This window comes from Artibeus jamaicensis, unplaced genomic scaffold (assembly GCF_021234435.1).
Source record: "Artibeus jamaicensis isolate MK-2021 breed Jamaican fruit bat unplaced genomic scaffold, CSHL_Jam_final contig_447, whole genome shotgun sequence".
Classification (NCBI taxonomy): domain Eukaryota; kingdom Metazoa; phylum Chordata; class Mammalia; order Chiroptera; family Phyllostomidae; genus Artibeus; species Artibeus jamaicensis.
Window position 1 is genome coordinate 4,421,140 of NW_026521834.1, and position 21,070 is coordinate 4,442,209.

At 43.9% G+C, this 21,070-nt stretch overlaps 1 protein-coding gene and 1 pseudogene across 2 annotated transcripts; both read left to right on the top strand.

Moving 5' to 3' along the window:
- The first annotated feature begins 1,172 nt into the window (after nt 1–1,172).
- S100A5 (S100 calcium binding protein A5) lies at nt 1,173–4,496 on the top strand. Of its 2 annotated transcripts, XM_037162495.2 has the most exons (3): nt 1,173–1,185; nt 2,343–2,494; nt 4,194–4,496. In XM_037162495.2, exons 2-3 carry the CDS (start codon nt 2,357–2,359, stop codon nt 4,335–4,337), a joined length of 282 nt encoding a protein of 93 aa, XP_037018390.1. In that variant the 5' UTR covers nt 1,173–1,185; nt 2,343–2,356; the 3' UTR covers nt 4,338–4,496. The 2 variants fall into 2 exon arrangements, 1 of the variants encoding a protein (XP_037018390.1); XR_005084859.2 differs by lacking the exons at nt 1,173–1,185; nt 2,343–2,494 and adding an exon at nt 2,610–2,737.
- Nucleotides 4,497–5,751: 1,255 nt separating this feature from the next.
- Nucleotides 5,752–13,016, top strand: LOC119061791 (40S ribosomal protein S25-like; annotated as a pseudogene).
- Nucleotides 13,017–21,070: the final 8,054 nt, after the last annotated feature.

The window sequence follows — 21,070 nt, forward strand, 5'->3', positions numbered from 1 at the left end:
CCCCTGACCTTCTAAGCTTTCCCTTTTTCTTCTCATTATGTTGTGTTTTTCTCTCAAGTTTCAGAAGAATGGGGTAGGTGACTCAGATATTCCCTCAGTGTGACTACAGAGACTTTGGTAGAACTTTGGTCGAGGAAAAAGTTTGGCTCTTCCCTCTTCTCTCTCTGCCTTCCGCCCTGCCCCAAGTCTGCCCATAACCCTGGGGAGTGCCCTCCCCAGAGCCTCCTCCAGTTTCACTCTCTGCTTCGGAAACTTCTGTTGCTAGGCAACCAGTCCCTGCTGCCTTTCTAGCCTTGCCAGCTGGGGGTGGAAGTGGAGTGGGGCTGCAGAGAAGACCTAGGCAAGCTAGGGTGGGGTTGCAGCAGCCACAGGTGCTAAGCCCCAACTCTGTTCTGTTCTCAGACTTGCCCTGGTTCGTGGTAGAACAATGAGTCTCTCTTGGGATAAGGCAACTCTCCCTGACCCCTATCCCATTCATTACTGCACCTGGAACTTGCTGTCCACAATCCAAACCTCTAGCCCATCACCAGGACTACCCTTCCCGGGCCCCCTCCCCAGGCCCTGATTTCCAGTTCTCCAGCCCAAGAATCTCTGACAATTCTTTCTCAGGAAGTTAAATGAGGTGTAGAAGAAATCATTCATTTGAAAGCCATTTCAAAACCTTAAGCTCTATACTAACTAGTGACCTGGACCATCGCCTTGACAAAAAACATCTTCCCATCTAGTTCCCATCTCCAGGTGTGTCTGCTCTGCTCTTGAAGAGGTTAGGAGGGCCCAAGTGGACAGCAGCCTGGGGCATGGGAGATACCCTGTGTTTGGTCCACTCCTCTTGGGTCTTCTTTTGAGGATAGCCTGGCTTCTCTTCTGCTCTATTGACCCATCAGATTGTGAATTCTGGGTTTCTGTGGGGAAACAAAGCTTCCAGAGCTGATGATGTGTAAGTCACAGTGGGCTCAGTGTGACGTCCCTTCCTTTGGAAATAGAAAGGTGAGATTGGCAGAGGGGATTTCTCCCCAACCCTGTCCCAGGAGACTCTGACCTGGGTCTCTTCATGTCCCTGGCCCCTTCTCATTGGCTCTGTCCCTCTGTTAATTTCCTGGGGACTGGAGAGAGGGAATAAAGGCGGAGAAAAGTGGAAGGGAGCCTGTTTCTGCTGCGTGAGTTCTCTGGCTTGGTCCTTCCTTGGTGAGTCCTTCTTTTTGATCTCCTGCTCATCTATATGGTAGGGCAAGCTGGGCAATGAGGCCAGAGGGTGATAAGCCATGACGACCTCCACCAAGGGAGACCCGGCCCAATGAGTAGGCATCTATTTAGGGAAAGGAGAACAGAGAGAGCATTTGAACTGTGGCTTTCAGCATTTCCTGAGAGGGATTCTAGGGTTGCCTCCACTTTGGTCCTGGCTGAGTCTCCAGAAGGTGGGGAGAAGCTGAGGTTTTGGGGAGCTGTGAGGTGAATGACAGGTCCACTTCAAGAATCATGGGGTGGTCTTTGGCTTGACAATGAAAGCTAGCAGCTTCTTTCTGCTTACTCTGGACTCTGCAGATTTACCTGAAGCCTCCAAGTTCCTTGGGTGTTGCCTCCTTCCTCCTAAAGGGGGAAGTGGTTTTCAAGTCTGAGTCACAGGAGCTCCAGCTGCCTCCTTACTTGGGTGGGTGTGGCTGTGCTGATGGACCAGAGGGCCCCATCCAATGCTACCTCTGGATCCAGCTGTCAGAATGATCTGGAGAATTCAATAAGTGCACCCCCTTTGCTGCCTCGGGGCCAGTCTCCCGGCACAGTTCTCTGGGCCAGAGACTGGAGACCAGCTGGACAAGTCCAATCACCTCTGTTCTGTTTCCTGTTGAGATCATATCTCCTGGGTCCAGCTCTAGCCCCCTCCAACCTCTGAACTCTCTCCTTTCCCTGTTCCCAACTCCCACATAGGACAGGAGGCAAAGGAGGGTGACTAGGGTGCCTCTCGAAAGGAATGTCTAGGCTGGATGGGGCAGGGAGGAAATCCTGACCTTTTATCTGCTCCATCATCTATCACCAGTTCTTCTTTTGGAGAGTTCATCTTGTCTTACTTCAGCCCCTAGACCCCCTTTTTAACACCCCCTGAGCAGGGCGGTGTGCAGTCTCCTTCGGGAGCTGGTCAGTCTCACCACTCTGGCTGTTCCACTCGAGCTTGGCTCTCACTAGAACCATCCTTGACACACTTGAGTCCACCTGTTGGTGGATTTGGTTTCATGGATTCCAGTCTCTGATCCTTGAGGGGTGGGTCTTGGAGATGGGCTAGTGATAGGGGGCAGCAGAAGACCTGGCTTCCCAGGAAATATGACCTGTCCCCTCCCTTTCCCCTCCAGAATTGCACACCAGCATGGAGACCCCTCTTGAGAAGGCCCTGGCCACAATGGTCACCACTTTCCACAAATATTCGGGGAGAGAGGGCAGCAAACTGACCCTGAGTAGGAAGGAACTAAAGGAGCTGATCAAGAAGGAGCTGTGTCTGGGCGAGGTAGGTGGCTGCCCCCTCACCCACCCAAGTTCATGTGTTCCCTGTGGGCCCCATGGGAATGGAGAGAGAAAAAGAGGAAGCACCGAAGCATTGATACCACTGTCGTGGAGTCCCAGTAGAGGTGGGAGACCCAGCCCTGCCTTCATAGAGACCCAGAATGAGGGGACACACACCTACCCACAGGGCACTCTAGTCTCAGCCAGGAGCAGGGTGGCCAAAAGGGACAGAGACCAAAGGAAGAAGGTGAGCGCCTTAGGCCAACAGAACTCTAGATCTCTAGGCTGCGGGGTAAGTCGGATTTCACTGGGAGGAAGGAAGTCTGGGTGAGGCTTTAGAGAATGAAATCAAGGAATCTCTGATTTGAGGCCAGGCCCACACAGGGGTGGCAGAGCCTATGTGAGGCATTGCAGGGGATGAGGGGACGCAGGGGGACTAGGCTGGGCTGGACACCGCTGAAGGGCAGAGCCCCCCCAAGCAGAGCTCTCAGCTGGTGCTGCCTCAGGAACCAAAAGGATAGTTCTGCCAGTCTGTGAACACAGGTTTGGAAGGAGGCGGAACTGATTGTTACCAGATGCAGATGTTGGGAGAGAGGTAACTGGCAGAGGGGACAGCCTAGGAAGTAGTTATGGTATTATTTTTACAGTTAAAAAAATTGAGTCTCACATACATTATATGACTTGTTTAGGGACATCCAGCTTGTGAGAGGCTGAGCTGGAATTCCAGGCAAGACCTGTGCATCACTCTTCCCTTGCCCTTTAAAATTCAGTCATACTGAACCCTGGAGGGCCTCCCCAGAGAGGAGCTCCTCCAAGTGTGCCCCTGTGGGCAGGGGACTGAAGCAAGTGTGTATGTCACCAGGCCTACTCTCTGGCCTTCCTGCCAGATTTTCTGCATCCTGGAGTTAATGAGGGCAGAGGGAGGGGCCCCGGGTCCAGTAGGGGTTAATTACAGGAGGACAGAGGCCCTGGGGAGGGTCTGGCTCTATAACAGGAGCCCAGACTGGGGACAAGGATTGCATCACAGACAAGCTGTTTCCATCTCTGTATGTCCCGATGTCCTGTCTCCTGTGGAAAGGCTGGAGCTTCCCCCTGTGAGGAGAGGAGGGCAGGGTGTCTGTGTTTTCTTTGTGTACCACTCCAGGGCCCTGTCTCCATTCTCTTGGTGGAGCTGGGCTGGGAGGGCAGGGGACCAGACAGGGATTACGGTTGGGCGCCAGGCACTCATCTCTGTCCAGCTGCCCTGCAAGTTCTGCTAGCAGGGCAGGATACTGCATCTCCCCAGCTCCCAACACTGCTGTCAGGGATAGATGTGTAGTATGGGTCAGTCCTCACCTATCCGCCATAGGGACAGCATAAGTCAGAGACTCGGGTCATGCTCAATGCCACATTGTCACCAAGCGGTTACTGTCAGGTGTTATATAAAATCCGGAGTGTGGAAAGTGGTGGGGGAGAGGGAGGGTGGCCTTGCCTTCCTATTGTAATTTATTTAAGTTCAGGTGTCAGGTCCCCACACCCCTGCTTTGTGCCAGGCCCTGTGCTGGGTGTGGGCTGGGGAGGGTCTGGGGGTCCAGATGCTCAGGCATTGCCGACTCAGGTGGGGGTCACCGTGAGGCTGCCTTTCCCAGGGTGGGAGGCACCTGCGGGGGTGGGGCAGGGCTGCGAGGGCTGGCTGATGTGTCCCTGTACCTGGGCCCTCCAAGAAGATGCAGGAGGGCAGTATCGATGACCTGATGAAGAGCCTTGACAAAAACTGCGACCAGGAGATCGACTTTAAGGAGTACTCGGTGTTCCTGACAACGCTGTGCATGGCCTACAATGACTTCTTCCTGGAGGACCACAAATGACAGGGCTCAACTGCTGCCCCAGCCTCTGCGGCTCCTTTCACAGATGCTCTGCGGCCCTATGCACCCCTCTCCCTCCCAGGTGGACCCCGCTTCAGCTTTCCCTTCCACCAGAGGAAATAAAGATTTTTCCACTCCAGGTGTCTGGAGGCTAGCTTTGAAGACGTTTTGTCCACCTTGGCCGGGAGTGGGGTGGGGCAAGGCAGAGCTTCTCCTCGAGTGGGTTGAGAGCCTCCGGGTGTTAGAGCCTTGGGCTCCCACTCGTCTTCCTGGTCTTCACTGTGGACATCACTGAGCTTATCCAGGCTTAGTTTTGCCCTTCTGGAAAATGGGGAAGTGGGGCCAGGCTTTCGCTTGCCTTCCATGGTTGCTGCTAAGATGCAGAGAAAGCTAAAGGGGAAAGCGCTTTGAGAGTGAGGACACTGGGGTTGTCTGGGGTGTGGTAACTGAGGGTGGTGGTGGTGGTGGGCCAGCCAGTCTGACCTGTCACCAGCTCACAGGAATTTACCCTGACAACACTAATAAGAAGGACAAAACCAAACCAAAACAAAACCCTAACCCTGCCCCCCCACCAAAACAAAATAAAAAATAAGACAAAATAATAATTAAAAAAGAAGGGTAAACTTGGTCCCTGGCCAGGTCACTCAGTTGTTTAAAGCATAGACTTGATACTCCAAGGTTGTGGGTTCAATTCCTCAGGGCACATATGAGAATCAACCAATGAATGCATCAATAAGTGGAACACATTATTTCTCTCTCCTCTCTCGTCTTTCTTCTCTTTCTCTAAAACTGATTCATTAAAGAAAAAAAAAAGATGGGCAAACTTGGCAGCCCTCTTCCCTCTCCTCCATTCCCCCCTGGGTAGCAGCAAATCCCAGCCACCCCATTTCCCTCGGTGGAGGGGAAGTAACTAGTGAGGCCCACAGGCAGGCAGGCTCATAACCCTAAAGCTCCAGGTAGAAGGTAGAATTCCAGGGTAGGGGCTGGGGGTGGGAGGAGGAAGTTGTTTGGTAGTAGGAATTTATTTTTGCTGGTGGATAGGTGTAGAAGTCCTTCAAAATGTAAATCATGTCACTGGCTACACCCCTTCTTTCATTTCATCTAGGTTTGAGCCTGAACACCCTCTGTGGGGCACCTTTTTCCACCTTCCCCCTACACACACACACACACACACACACACACACACACACACACACACACTGCTCTGGCTCTCCAGGAGGTCACTTGTCACCATATGTCACTTGTCACCAAGGCAAGCAAACTGAGCAGTGGTCTCCATTGGGCCCCCATCTTCCTGCTAGTCCCCTCCCTTGCTCTCTTCAACGGTTCCAGAGCAGGAAGCACGAAAAGTTGAGTGGGACGGGTGAGTGTTGAGCAAACCATGGGGTGGGGTGTGGTACACCCCTGGCCAGCGGCTATGGGCAGTTGGATTACTCAGTGCATCCCCTCCATGCTCCCTTTGGCTTGGCTGCAGCTAGAAGAGGACTTCTGGCCAGGTCAGTGGTCCCTCAGCCACCCCAGGGCTGGTGCAGCCACCCCCACCATCCAGGCCCACTGTGCGGACTCCAGACTGGGCAGGTCTGTGCAGGAGTCAGGAGTGTGGGCTGGATCCTGGCTAAGGCTTCCCGTGGCATGGCTCCTGCCGTAGGCTTTCTGGAGTGTGAGAGGGCACTTCTCGGGTATGTCAGCCTGCAGCGTGTGGCCCTGTGAGGCTGTGCGTGAAGGGCTGGGTGTTCAGCCTCTGCTTCCCACACCCCACACTTCCCTACTTCTTTTGGAACCCTTTGAGGACAGTTTCCAGCTGCAGCCCTATTTGCTCCTTAGAATGCTTGAACCATCATCCTCCTTAGCTCTTCCTACCTCTTGCCCTTTAGAAGCAGATTAGACAGGGGGAGGTGCTAAATGCATCTGACTGGCATGCTGGGGTCCTAGTTCACACAGCTCATTGGTCCACTCCCCTGAGGGGCTGGGGGATACTCTCAGCCTGGTAGTCACTCCCTCTGAGTGAGGAGTAGGAGCAAAGGAGAGGTCAAGCCCAGTGAACCCAAGGTGGATTGGGATCTTTGGTGACAAGTGAATACTCCCTTGAGCCACTTATATGAGAGAGGGCTGCCTGGGAGGGGGAAAGGGAGAGGACCCAGGTTCTCATCACCACTGAGTCTGAATTTTTCACTGTAACACTTTAGAAGTTTCAGAAATTCCAAAGTGGAATGCCAATGGCTGGCCTGGACCAGAACAGGACCAGGTGGTGAACTTCCAGGAACGTATCACTTTTCCGGGGCCTTGGTTATGTTCTACCATGAGCTTCTTAGTGGCTAAGGATAAATTGGGAAGGTAGAGGCACCCTCTAGTTGGCTTAAGTCCAATCCAGTGGTGGGTAATTGTATAATAAATATATACGTATTTTTGTCAACTTTAATCATTTGTCCTTGCTTTCCAATGAGTTCTGCCTCCTCCTCTGCTTGGTGCTGTCCCAGCTGGCAGAGGGTGTGTTCAGTAAGCTCTAGGAGTGACTCAGTGACTCACCAGGCCAGGGGAGCTGGTGGGAAGGTCCACAGGATGGCGGATCCAACTCTGACAAGGTGGCGGCTTGCTCCTAAGGTGCCATTACGTGAATTAGAAAAGGTACCCCCTCTGGACAAAGGCTCAAGTGATCCTCAGTGGAGAGGGTTCTGGTTGGGCTTGGGAAGAGAAATGGTGTTTGAGCCAGGCTGCGAAGGGCTCAGAGTGGGGGAGAGACAGTCCTAGCAGGGTTCCAGAAGATGTGTTTTGCTCTGGGTATGGTGAGAGAAGAAGAGCCAGGAGGGCCCTGGGCTGGGCCAGCTCACTTTCTCACCATGGCGAAGTGGGGGCCGAGAGGACGCAGGTGGCATACCCGAAGCCTGGCCCGGGTTATTCTTTCTGAGACCACTGAGGACGGCTGAGTTCACTGCACCTGCCCACACCCTGGTCTAAGGTGGGAGGCATGCTTTAGCAGCCTGTCCCTGCATTCAGGGTCAGCATCCTTTGTGTTGGGGTGGCGGTCTGAGGAGCTGGCAGCTGTAGGAACATATGAGTCATGGGGCGGGGCAGGGGGGGGGCAGAGGGGTCCCTGGAGCTGGGCAAACTGCAGCTTCAAGCCTTTCTGTCAGTATAAAGCCCTGCCCATTTCTGCAGCCTCAGAAGAAGGAATCACTCTGGTTATTTCCTGAAACCAAGACTGACTCTCAGGCGCCAGGAACCCATCAGCACCGTTTGCATTATTAGTGTTTGCAGGGAGAAGGTGGGAGTAGGGGGCAAAAGAGTAAACTGTCTCAGGGCAGTAAAGCATTTGTCACAGTTCTGTCCCCTCCAGGCCTAGTTTGAACCAGGCAAGTTCCTCTGTAGGTTCTGGGGACTTCAGAGTAAGACCATGTCCGTCTTCCCCTCTTACTCACCTCCCACTTCCCTGAGGACCCAACTTTGTGGAAGTAGTTCTTTTTCCTCCCTGGGGCGGGGACGTCCTGAGAAGGCTGGAACCATCACCTGTCGGAGTCCTTCCTTCTCTAGTGGTCTCCTCTGCCTTGCAGGGAGTAGGGACTTCCATGGCTGGACCACAGGAAGGGACCCAGGCTCCGGCTCCCAGTCTGCCCAGCCCCGTCCAAGCCTTGGCTCCATTCAAGTCTCTTTGGAAAATACCTCAGGCCAGCAGTGACTCATAATTTGGGGTGTGGAGCGAGTGCCCTCATGTGGGCAGAAAGATGCTGTGGGAAGAGTTGGGATGTTTTCCTGAACCCCTGGGGAGGCACCACAACCCTGGCCATCAAGGAGACCTTTCTGTGAAGAGGAAGATAGAACTTGGATGCCAAGTGGGTGTCAGCAGGGGAACTTTTTGACTTCCAGCCATAAATCCCCAAGTAAAGCAACTTGGCTACACCTAAGACACACCTACCACGAACAGATCCAAGGTTTACAAAGAGAAATTCCTGCCCCTGCTCTCCCCTGCTTTCAGAGCTTTCTGAACCAAGAAGATCTTCATACAAAGAGGAAGGAGGGGTTGTTTCTGTGGTCAAAGACCCACTGCCTCAGGCAGGGCTCAGGGAAAGCCCTAACCCTTCATTTCCAGGGAGCTGGTGGGTGAGCCAAACAACAGGTTAAAGAGAATCAACAAAAGCTCTCAGTCCACCTGCTGAATACCTAGGTGCATCCATGGTAGTGGAGGGAAACAGGAACATGGATTTAAACAATAAAACAAAACCCTGAACAAATAACAAATCTTTTGTTGGCTTAGAGGGTATGATTTTTAAGGGTATTGTTGGGGGGTGGGTGGGTGGGAGGAAGCAACATTTACAATGGAATTTGGTGAGTGCTGCTGTGAAAGGGTGGGATTGGGCGTGGAGAGGAGCACAGACTGGTGCCACAGCTGTTTCTGTAACCAGGGCGGGCCCCAGTGAGGGGTTTAGGACTGAGTCACGAGCTGTGGCTTTTGTTCTCCTGCAAGTGAGTTTGAAATTGTCAAGAATAATGCCACTTCACATTTGCATGGCCATTTTACTTTTACAAGGCACTTTCATCACCACTGCCTTTTGTGATCCTTAGAAGATTTATGCGTGGTATGTATTGTTCACCCCAATCAAAAATGAAAAGACAAAATTATAGGAGATTACTTTATCCAGGGCAACCTCTAGGTTAGGAAGGAGCACGCACCATCCCCTTGTCAATTCACTGATGCTTTTCTCATCATGGCAAACTTCAGCCATTTCTTCTTCATCTTTTTCTCTTACATGTTTTAATAACATTGAGAGTCTACGAAATGATTTATAGAATGCATGTAAGATATAAGAATAGTGACACAAAACCCACCCAGTTTAAGAAATGAACATTACCATTATCTTTTAAGCCCCTGGATGGTCTTCCCTGTCCCATCTCTTTCCTTCTTAGTGGAACCAGTCATGTCGCTGTGTTTCTCATCTCGTCTTTCTTTTTATTGATTATGCTATTATAGTTGTCCCATTCCTTTTTTCTCCCCTTTATCCTTCTCTGCCTGGTACCCCCATGCCCTCCAGCATTCCCCTCCCCCCCAATTTAGTTCATGTCCGTGGATCATGGGTATAAGTTCTTTGGCTTCTCCATTTCCCACATTATTCTTAACCTCCCCCTGTCTATTTTGTACCAACCATTTATGTTTCTTATTTCCTGTATCCTTCCCCCCAATCTCTCCCCTGACCTTCCCCATTGATAATCCTCCATGTGATCGATATTTCTGTGATTCTGTTCCTGTTCTAGTTGTTCGCTTAGTTTGTTTTTGTTTTTAAGTTCAGTTGTTGATAATTGTGTTTGTTGTCATGTAACTATTTCATAGTTTTGATCTTCTTTTTCTTAGATAAGTCCCTTTAACATTTTGTAAGGGCTTGGTGATGATGAACTCCTTTATCTTGACCTTATCTGGGAAGCACTTTATCTGTCCTTCCATTTTAAGTGAAAGCTTTGCCGGATTGAGTAATCTTGGATGTAGATCCTTGCCTTTCATGACTTCAAATACTTCTTTCCGGCCCCTTCTTGCCTGTAAGATTTCTTTTGAGAAATCAGCTAATAGCTTTATAAGAACTCCTTTCTTCTTGCTGCTTTTGATATTCTCTCCCTATCCTTAATCTTGGGTAATTTAATTATGATGTATTTTTGTGTGGTCCTCCTTGGGTCCATCTTGTTTGGGACTCTCTGAGCTTCCTGGATTTGCATGTCTATTTCCTTTGCCAGATGGGGGAAGTTCTCCTTCATTATTTTTTTCAAATAAATTTTCAACTTCTTGCTGTTCCTCTTCTCCTTCTGGCACACCTATGATTTGGACATTGGAACATTTAAAGTTGTCCCAGAGGTTCCTAAGCCTCTCCTAATTTTTTGAATTCTTGTTTCTTTATTCTGTCCTGGTTTATTGAATGTTTATTACTTCCTTTTGTTCCAAATCATTGATTTGAATCCTGGTTTTCTTCCCCTCACTATTGGTTCCCTGTGTATTTTTCTTTATTTTCTTCACTTTTCATGGCCTCCAATTCTTCCTTTATTTTGCATCCATACTCAATCATTTCTGTGAGTATCCTGATCATCAGTGTTTTGAACTGTGCATCTGATAGGTTGGCTATCTCCTTGTCACTTAATAATTTGTCTGGAGTTTTGATCTGTTTCTTCATTTGGACCATATTTCTTTGTCTTGGTGCATCTGTTGCATTGTAAGGGGCAGAGATTTAGGTATTTGCCAGGGAAGGGCAAACCACTTTGCTGCATTGTGGTGTCATTTCTTCTTCCTCTAGTGACTTTTACTACATACATTTTCATCTCTAAACAATAGGTGGTTTTGCATTATCATGAGCTTTATATAGTTGGAATGACACCATATATTTGTTTATAGTGTGATGAAGGAGTCAAATTTATTTTTTTCTCTCACAGATAAACAATCATTCCAGAAAAATGTATTTAAGATTTCATTCCTTCTCCCCCACTCCGTAATGCCAGTTATGTAACACATTTATACGTGTGTCTGTTTCTGTGCTCTCTTTTCTCTTTCATTGCTTGACTGGTCTGTTTCTATACAATACAATGTCATCTTTTAAAAATGTTTATATTTTATAAGAATTTCAAAAATTTAAAAAAATTGGTAAGACAAATCTCCCATCTTGTCATTCATTTTCAGGGCTACCTTAGCTTTTTTTGGCCCTATAAATATAAACTTTAGAGCAAGCTTCTTAAAATTCCACAAAACAACTTGTTGGAATTTCTATCGAAAGTGCATTGATTCTAGAGATCACCTTGTCAAGAATATTGAATCTTCTAATCCAGGAACATGGTTTATATGCCCATTTATTTATGCCTTCTTTAACATTTTTGAACATGTTATCATTTTACCATGTAAATGTTTCATTGTACAATTTATTGACATTGCAAATGGCATGTTTTTAAAAATATTTTTCTCTTTTTTATTGGTATAGAAATGTAACTAAGTTTTTAGATACTTAAAATTCTTAATTGTGGTAAAACACATAACATGAAATTTACCATCTTAAGTATTTTTTAAAATTTTTAAATTTTTAAAATTTTATTGATTATGCCATTACAGTTGTTCTATTCCCCCCTTCATTCCCCTCCACCCTGCACCCCCCTGCCCCCACCATTCTCCCCCTTTAGTTTATGACCATGTGTCTCAAGTTCTTTAGATTCTATACATCTTAACTATTTTTGAGTGTATAGTTTATGAAGTTTAGTAGTGTTAAGTATACTCACATTGTTGGAGAACAGATCTCCAGAACTTTTTCATCTTGCAGAACTGTACATCTATAGCCACTCAGCAAGAACTCCCATCTCATCCTTCTCCTAGTGTCTGGCAACCATCATTCTGTTTTTTGTTTCTATGAATTTGATTATGTTAGATATCAATGTAAGTGGAACCATACAGTATGTATTTTTGGGACTGGCTTATTTGACTTATCATAATGTGCTTGAGTTTCATTCATGTTATGGTATGTGACAAGATTTCTCTCCTCTTTGTAATTGAGTTTTGTATTGAAATAAACTCTTGTATTATTTCTTTTTAAAAATGAGATATTTTATTTGGGACCATGGAAAAGTTATACTTGTGGCATCACTGAAAGTTTATTTTTAAAAGATTTTATTTATTTATTTTTTAGAAGGAAGGGAGAAAAAGGGAAAGAAACATTGACATGCTAGAGAAACATTGATAGGTTGCCCTTTTCATGTCCCCAACTGGAGACCTGGCCCACAACCCAGGCCTGTACCCTGACTGGGAATCGAACTGATTACCTTTCCATTCACAGGCTGGCACTCAGTCCACTGAGTCGCACCAGCAGGGATATATTAATTATTTCTAATCATTTGGATTCTTTTGAATCTTTCAGAGCCAATTATTTCAGTCTGCAAATAATTGAAGTTTTGCTTTTTTCCTTTGTAATATTTATGCCTTTCCCCCCTCCTATTGCACTGGAGAGGATGTCTAGTATCTTGTTAGTGCCTTGTTAAACAGAAGTGATAGTGGATATTCATGTTTAGTTTCTGATCTTAATTTAAAAAATTATCTCAGAGAGGAAAGGAGAGAGAGAGAGAGAGAGAGAGAGAGAGAGACATTGATTTATTGTTCCACTTATTGGTGCATTCACAGGTTAATTCTTGTATGTTCCCTGACTGGGGATCTAACCAGCAACCTTGGTGTAGTGGAGGACACTAAGCAACTGAGCTACCTGGCCAGGTTCTAGTTTCTGACCTTAAAAGGGATGCTTTTAAATGTTTCATCATTGGTTCAGCATCTTATGGAGGCAGCAGTGGTAGCAGGTGCTCTCTGAGTTTCACTCTGCTGCCCAATGACAACAAGAGGGAAGATTCTGGAAAGTTGTCCAAGAAAGACAAAAACCCAGTGAACAAATCCGGGGGAAAGGCCAAAAAGAAGTGGTCCCAAGGCAAAGTTTGGGACAAGCTCAATAATCTGGTCTTATTTGACAAAGCAACACATGACAAACTTTGTAAGGAAGTTCCCAAGCATAAGTTTATAATCCCAGAAGTTGTCTCTGAGAGACTGAAGATCTGCTGTTCCTTGGCCAGGGCAGCCCTTCAGGAGCTCCTTAGTGAAGGACTTAAATTTAGTTTCAAAGCACAAAGCTCAAGTAACGTACCAGAAACACCGAAGTTGGGAATGCATTTGCTGCCGGTGAGGATGCATGAGCAACAGGTCTCACCAGCTGTATATTTTGAAAAATAAAATTTTATTAAATAAGTAAATGAATAAATAAATCCATCCATTCATCCATCCAAATGTTTCATCATAAGTATTTGCTGTAGGCTTTTTTCAAAAACGGAGTTTTCTTTATTCTCAGTTTTCTGAGTTTTTATTTAAAATCCTGACTGGGTCAACTTTTTTCAAATGCTTTTTTTGGCATATATGAAGATAATTATTGAACATTCTTCTTTTATCTGTTAATGAAATAAATTATATAACTTTATTTTCTTCTCAAACTAAACTTTGCATTCTCGGGAGAAACTCACCTGGGTGATGCTATGTGTCAGTTTTTATACATTGCTGGACTGGGTTTGCTAGTATTGCATTTTAGATTTTTATATCTGTATTCTTAAGTAAGATTGGCTTGTAATTTTCCTTTCTTGTATTGTCTTTGTCAAGTTTGGTTAACAAAGGGTATACTGCCTTTATAAAATGAGTTGGAGAGAGTTTTTTTGTTCATAACTTTAGTATAGTATATAAAAAGCTGAAATTTGTTCCTTGAATATTTTCCACAAATGTCATTGGTAAAATTTGGCTCTTACACTAAGAAGTTTTCTTAGTTGTAAGAGCTTAAACTATTGATGCAATTATTGAGCTATTCGGTCTTTCTATTCTTTCTTGTATCAGTTCTTGTGTGGATTCCCACTCATCAAGAATTTAACTATTTTATCTACATTTTAAAATGTATTGACATGAAATTATTTACTATGTATTCTTATTACCTATATATTTGAAACATTTGTATTTATGCTTCCCCCTTTTTTGGTTCTTAAAGATAATTTGTGCCTTTCCTTCCTTTGTATACTTCTGGAGTATACTTCAGAGGGTTGTCTTCATTCTTCCACTTTTTCTAAGACACCAAACTTGACTTTATCTTTTTATTGTAGGTTTGTTTTCTTTTTTATTATATTTTATTGATTATGCTACTGCAGTTTTCCTGATTTTTTTCCCCTTTGTCCTGCTCCACCCAGCAATCCCCACTCTTTCAGACAACCCTCCCACCATTGTTTGTGTCCATGGGTGATGCGTATAAGTTCTTTGGCTACTCCTTTTCCTATTCTGTACTTTACAACAGCCACCTGGCTATTCTGTAATTACCTATTTGTACTTCTTAATCTCACCTCTTCACCCATTCCCCAATATCCCCCTCCCATCTGGCAACCATCAAAACACTCTCTATATCCATGATTCTGTCTCTGTTCTTCTTGTTTGCTTAGTTTGTTTTTGAGATTCAATTGTTGATAGATATGTATTTATTGCCATTTTATTGTTCATAGCTTTTAAAAACATTTTATTTATTTTTAGAGAGAGGGGAAGGGAGGGAGAAAGAGAGGGAGAAAAACATCAGTGTGTGGTTGCCTATCACGTGGCCCCTACTGGGGACCTGTCCCACACCCAGGCACTAGGAAGAGAACTGGAGACCCTTTGGTTTGCAGGCCAGCACTCAGTCCACTGAGCCACACCAGCCAGAGCTATTGTTCATAGTTTCGATCTTCTTTTTCTTAAATAAGTCCCTTTAACATTTCTTATAATAATGGCTTGGTGATGATGAACTCCTTTAGTTTTTTTCTTGTCTGGGAAGTTCTTTATCTGCCCTTCCATTCTAAACAATAGCTTTGCTGAGTACAGCAATCTTGCCTGTAGGTCCTGCTTTTCATGACTTTGAATATTTCTTGTCAATCCCTTCTAGCCTGCAAAATTTATTTTGATAAATCAGCTGACAGTCTTATGAGGATACCCGTGTAGGTAACTGCTTTTCTCCTGCTGCTTCTCAGATTCTCTCTTTATCTTTAACCTTTGGCATTTTAATTATGATGTGTCTTGGAGTGGGCCTCTTTGCATCCATCTTTTTTGGGACTCTGTGCTTCCTGGACTTGCCTATTTATTTCCTCCACCAAATTAGGAATTTTTAAAATTATTTTTTCAAATAGAGTTTCAATTTCTTGCTTCTCCTCTTCTCCTTCTGGTACCCCATGACATGAATGTCGGACTTCTTGAGTTGTCCCAGAGGCTGCTTACCCTATCCTCATTATTGGGGGGATTCTTTTTTCTTCTTGTTGTTCTGATTGGTTGTTTTTTTTGCTTCCTTATGTTTTTAATCATTGATTTGATTGTTGGCTTCATATACTCTACTATTGTTTCCCTGTAAATTGTTCTTTCTTTATTTTTTTTCTTAGATTTTATTTATTTATTTTTAGAGAGAGAGGAAGGGAAGGAGAAAGAGAGGTAGAGAAACATCAATGTGTGGTTGCTCTCATGTGCCCCCAACTGGGGACCAGGCCCACAATGCAGGCATGTGCCCTGACTGGAAATTGAACTGGCAATGCTTTGGTTTGCAGTACCGCACTCAATCCACTGAGCTATACAAGCCAGGGCAAGTTGTTCTTTATTTCAATTAATGTATCCTTCATTTCTGACTGGATCTTTTTCATGCTCCTGGGGTCTTCACTAAGTTCCTTAGGCATCATTATAACCAGTGTTCTGAACTCTGCATCTGAGAGATTGCTTATCTCCGTTTTGTTTTGTTCTTTTTCTGGAGTTTTGGTCTTTGATTTCATCTGGGCCATATTTCTTTGTCTCACTTTGGCAGCCTCCCAGGGTTTGTTCCTATGTACTAGGTAGAGCTGCTTTGACGCTGTGTCTTGGTAGTATGGCCTCATGTAGTAGGTGTCACGTAGGGTTTAGTGGCACAGCCTCTCCTATCACCCAAGCTGGATACTCAAGGTATGCCCTTCTTGTGGGCTAAGTACACTTTGCTCTTGTAGTTGAGCCTTGGTTGCTGTTGTCTGTCTGGTCAGTGGGAAGGATTTACCTAGGCCAGTTAGCTGCAAGGATTGGCTGTGACCACTTACCATCAACATCTGCCCTCTGTGGAGGATCAGCTGTGTAGGAACAGGGTGGTGGCTGTAGCGGTGATGGTCTGTAGCTATCCACTGAGTTTGCTGGCCAGGGGATTTCCCGGGTGGTGCAGGCCAAGGTCAGCCCCCACTTATGTTCTGCCTGGGGCCACCCTGCCTGATCTAAAAAAACAATTTGAGAGAACTACTACTTGTGTTGGGCTTAGTGAGCCTGGGGCTCACTAAGGCCAGCTGTTGCTTGTTTGATAGGATTTAGAAAGTTGTGAAGCATGAGCCAAGACCAGCCATTCATATGGAAAAGGCACTTGAGTGGGTCCATAAGTAGGGTGGGACAGAGTCTTTGGGGATCTCCAAGGCAGGTCAAACAGTGTTAGCCCAGTTGATGGAATCTCAGATATGGCACTAGCTTGCTGGCTCATTCTGAATAGATGAGGTTTCTTTAATTCTGTAGTTGTCATACTTCCATTCAAACTGATTTCTGACAGTTCTGAGTGATGGCTGTTCTATATTTTCTCTAATGTCTTTTTTCTAATTAAAGATTCTTGTCTGCTTGTTCTCTCAATTACTGAAAGAAGTACTTATGTTGAAAGATCTCACTGAGGCTGTAAATCTGTTGTGGGAAAAATCTGGTTCTTTTTGCTGACATAGCAAAGAATTACAGGTCAGCAAGTCAGTTAGCATGCAAGACAGGTTTAGTAGTAGTAACTTGTCAGGAAAGAGAATGGGCCTTTCTGAGGTCAGGAACAGAGGCATAGGTAAAGGCAGGGCAAGGTAAGGGCAGCACTGCCTCAGGTCCTTTGTCCTGAGGACTTAAATAATTGTAAGATGGGTGAGAGAGTTACATAGTGATTGGTCCTTAAAGGTGGTGCCAGTTTCCCCTTGGGGGATGTGACTTTCTAAATTCAGGTATGTGTAGGGGGCTGTTAACCCCAGTCCCTATCTCGATCCAAACCAAGTCTTGTCATCCATTGTAAAACAGATACATGACCAGAGTTAATCAAAGTTGAGGCAGTTACTCAAAGTTATTTATGGGCTTTTACTGCAAGCACTGTGGGCTGTCTCATAAAACAGATAGTGACCAGAGGCAGGTAGTTAGCCCAAAGTTACATGCGGACTTTTTCTTTGAGTACTGTGGAATTGCTCCCACTCCTCCTACTTTTTGCTAACTTCTACCTAACAAATCTATTAATTTCTTTTGGTAATTCTGTTAATATTTGGTTTATATAATTTCGAAGCTATATTTTTAGTTAAAATAAGTTCAGAATTGTTATATATTCAGGACATGTTTTGTATTAATATATATCTATTTTTATCTCTAATAATAATCTTTACACGCTATACATTTTATATTTATCAGCTTTCATTTGGTTAATACATGCATGGCATATATATTTTTTCATTCTTCTATTGTCAGCCTTCAGTGACCATATGTGGATTTTAAAAATCTGATCTGGTGATCTTTTTTCTTTTAACTGGAACATTTAGTTCATTTAGCTATGTTGAAATAACTCATATATTTATTTATTCCTACCATTTTATTTTGTGCTTTTAATTTTTCCATGTTTTTCTAAGTTTCCTTATTTATCATGATTGATTGAAGTAATATTTTTTCTCATTTCATTTTTCTTCCTTATTGGTCTGCAAGTCAGGAATATATTTTATTCCCATTATTTTAGTGGTTACCCTGTATATGTTCACATGTACATTACATTCATTAAAGTGTAAAGTAATTCAGTATTTTTCCCTTCTACTGAATAAATAAGGACCTTACAATACCTTAATTTTGATCACCCCTTTTCTAACTTATCCACTGTTTTTGTGAAGTATCGGTATCTTGCTTATTTCTCTCTTTTTGTTTGGTCCTATTAAGTTATCATCATTATTATTTTATGCAGTTAATATATAACTACTCACTTGTTATGTCACTCATTTTGCTCAATTTTTCTTGTTTAAAATTTATCTTTGAACATTTTCTATCATTTGGTAGCAAATTCTCTTAGGCAGTTTTTAAAGATTTTATTTATTTTTAGAGAGAGGAGAAGGGAGGGAGAAAGAAAGAAACATCAATGTGTGGTTGCCTCTCATATGCCCCTTGTTGGAGATCTGGCCTGCAACCCAGGCATGTGCCCTGACTAGGAAGAGAACTGGTGACCCTTTGGTTCGCAGGCCGGTGCTCAATCCACTGAACCACAGCAGTCAGGGTAAATTCTCTTAGGTTTTCGTTTCTCTTTATTTTGAACTTGTATTGAAAGATATTTTGGTGGTTGACAGTTATTTTCTCAATCCTCATTTAAGAAGTTATTCACTTTCTTCTGTCTCCTACTTTTGTTTTTGAAAACTGGGCCATAAGTTTATTTTTTATTCCTTAGTACCAATTCTTCTTTGCTCTCTATTACTTCTTTAACATTTTTATTTTTGAATTACAGTTGATATACAGTATTTCATAAGTTGCAGGTGTGCAACACGGTGATTAGACATTTAAATAACTTACAAAGTCATCACCCCAATGTCTCGTACCCATCTGATACCACACAGAGTTATTACAATCTGTGTATTACTTCTAAGATCTTTTCCCTGTCTTTATATTTCTATAGTTTCATTATTATGTCTCTGAGTTTAGATTCCTTTGTATTTAACCTGTTTGGGATTCCTCAGTCTTCTGGCACCTGTGGATTGGTGTTTTTCCTCAGTTCTGGAAAGTTCTCATCCTTAGATCTATGATCCTGCGTTCCTCTCCTCTCCTTTCTTTCCTGGAAGTCTGAATGTTAGAGCTTATCATTCTCTCCTCCCTGTCTCTTAACTGGTCACACATTTTCCATCTCTCTCTGTCTTTCTGGAAAATTTATTCTTTGTGCCTAACTGTGCCTTCAACTGTATCTAGTTTGTGCTTAAATACATTCACTGAGTTTTAAATTTCAATTATTGTATTTTATTTTAATTTCTATTACATTTCACTTCTGTATTTGTTTTTTCTTCAGATATACTTGCTATTTTTCATTAGTCTTTTGCTCTTTGCTAATATATCGCCTCCTTATTTTATTGTTAAACATATTATTACACAGTTATTTTATGTTCTGTAGCTACTGTTTCAATATTGGAGTCTTTAGGGGACTAATTCTGATCTCTTTTTTTTTTTCCTGGATCACGGTGCCTGATTTTCTTGTGTGTTTATTGCTTTTTCACTGTGAGCTCATGTTTCTGGAAGTTTTATCTGTGAAATATTTTGAGGCATTTAGGTTGAAGATAGCTTTCCCTAGAGCAGACCTGCATTGCTTCCATCAGGTGCCTGTGGAACTCCCTACTGGGGCTGTTTTAAATAGAATATTAATTCGAAGGTGTTTTGGGTCACCCTGTGTTGTCAACTCTAGATGTACAGCTGAGAGGTGACTGGTTTGCTGTTCAGTTATTGGGGAGCAGTTTTCTCCCTTACTCAGCACCCGGATTCAAAAAAGGAAATTTCCTTGAGTATATGCACAGATTTATCTCTACGTCACCTTCACTTTATAGGCAAGACTTCTACAATCTCAGGTTTGTGCAGGGATGGGGGATATTTTTCTCAATAAACTTCCTACCTAGAGAAGATCTTGGGCTTTGTCTTTTGCATTTTTTTACCCTGGGTGGCAGTGAAAATAGAAACTCAATTTCACTAATTTTGGCAAATACCCTGAAAGCAAAAGCCAACTTCAAAGCTCCTCTTATTTCTCTGGATTTCTATTTTTATTTAAATTTGACCTCTGAATATTTCTAACCAAATTGTTTATTTATTGATATACTTTAAAAAGGGTTTGCATATTTTCTGCAGCATTTTGAGTTGTTTCTAGTTGGCCAGAGTCCCTATTCTGCCATTGTTTATTCTTTCATCCCAGAAGCATGCACCCAGGGAGTGCCTTCTGTGTACCAGGAACTAGCTTTATTGCCTTGGTGGATGAGATTCATTCTCTGCCCTGGGGAAATTCCTTATCCATTGCAAATCAGAGCAAGTCATTTCAGTTTACTTAGATGCCTAGTTTTAATGGATTTCATAGCGGCAATAAAATACCTTGCAAAAAAATACAAAGCCCAACAGACTAGCCCAGGAGTGAGGCCGTAGAGCTGAAGACCTGAAATACACAAGTGCTAGAGAGATGTAGGAGATGGTCCAGGACAGGCATACCTCATTTTATTGCATTTTTTACAAATTGAAGGTAAGACCTTCCACCAGCAACAGCTCCCTGGTTTCTCAGGTGATGGTCAGCATTAACAGTAAAGTATTTTATTTTTTAAAATTTTCTATAAAACGATTCAGTTGAAAAGTATACTGATTTTTTTTTAATTTGAGAGAGAGAGAGAAAGAGAGATAAAAACATCAATTCATTGTTCTGCTTATTTATGCATTCACTTGTAATTCTTGTGTGAGCCCTGACCAGGGATCAAACCTGCAACCTGGGTGTACTGGAATGGTGCTCCAACAACTGAGATACCCAGCTGGGGCTCCCACTGAATCTTTATTTGCAAGATGAAAAAATTGCATTTTGTAACTTCTTACTCATCTTTAAAGTGGACAGGGTAACGATGTGGACAGAGGAAACTCAGGAACTTGGTGTCCTCTTACTTAGCTCTTTTTCACTTGTTCCAACTGGGCCTGCCAAGTCGTGACACGGAGCTTTGTCTGCTTTACAGTTTGTAACCATGAACCTTTCTGGGGGAAAAAAAGCGATAAAATAGGTTAAATTAAGGTATGTACATTGCTTTTTTAATAGACATAATACTATTGTACACTTAACAGAGTACAAAGCATGCAATTCTGTAACATAACAATATCGCACTGAAGCACACCATATGACATTTTAGGTGAAATGTTCAAGTTAAAACTATGAATTATTACACCCATATCATGACCCTACCAACCACACGCAAGCAGGCATTACCTCTGCTGGACCTTGTAGTATAAACGTAATTTTTATATACACTGGGAAACCCAAAACTTTGTGTGACTCTCTTTATTGTGATACTTCATTGTGCGGGCCTGGAATTGAAGCACAATACCTCTGCGGTATGTCTGGGCCGCGTGTGAAAGCTGTGTTCCCTGGAGGTACCCTGGGCGGGGCTGCTGGGAACAGTAAGTAATTTGTGTCCTGCACAAAAAAGCCTGGCGGGGGAGC

Excerpts from the sequence above, each read along its gene's own strand:
- S100A5 (XM_037162495.2), top strand. The coding sequence starts at position 2,357 with ATGGAGACCCCTCTTGAGAAGGCCCTGGCCACAATGGTCACCACTTTC. Across the intron at positions 2,495-4,193 it reads AGGAGCTGTGTCTGGGCGAG|AAGATGCAGGAGGGCAGTAT; the intron begins GTAGGTGGCTGC and ends GGGCCCTCCAAG.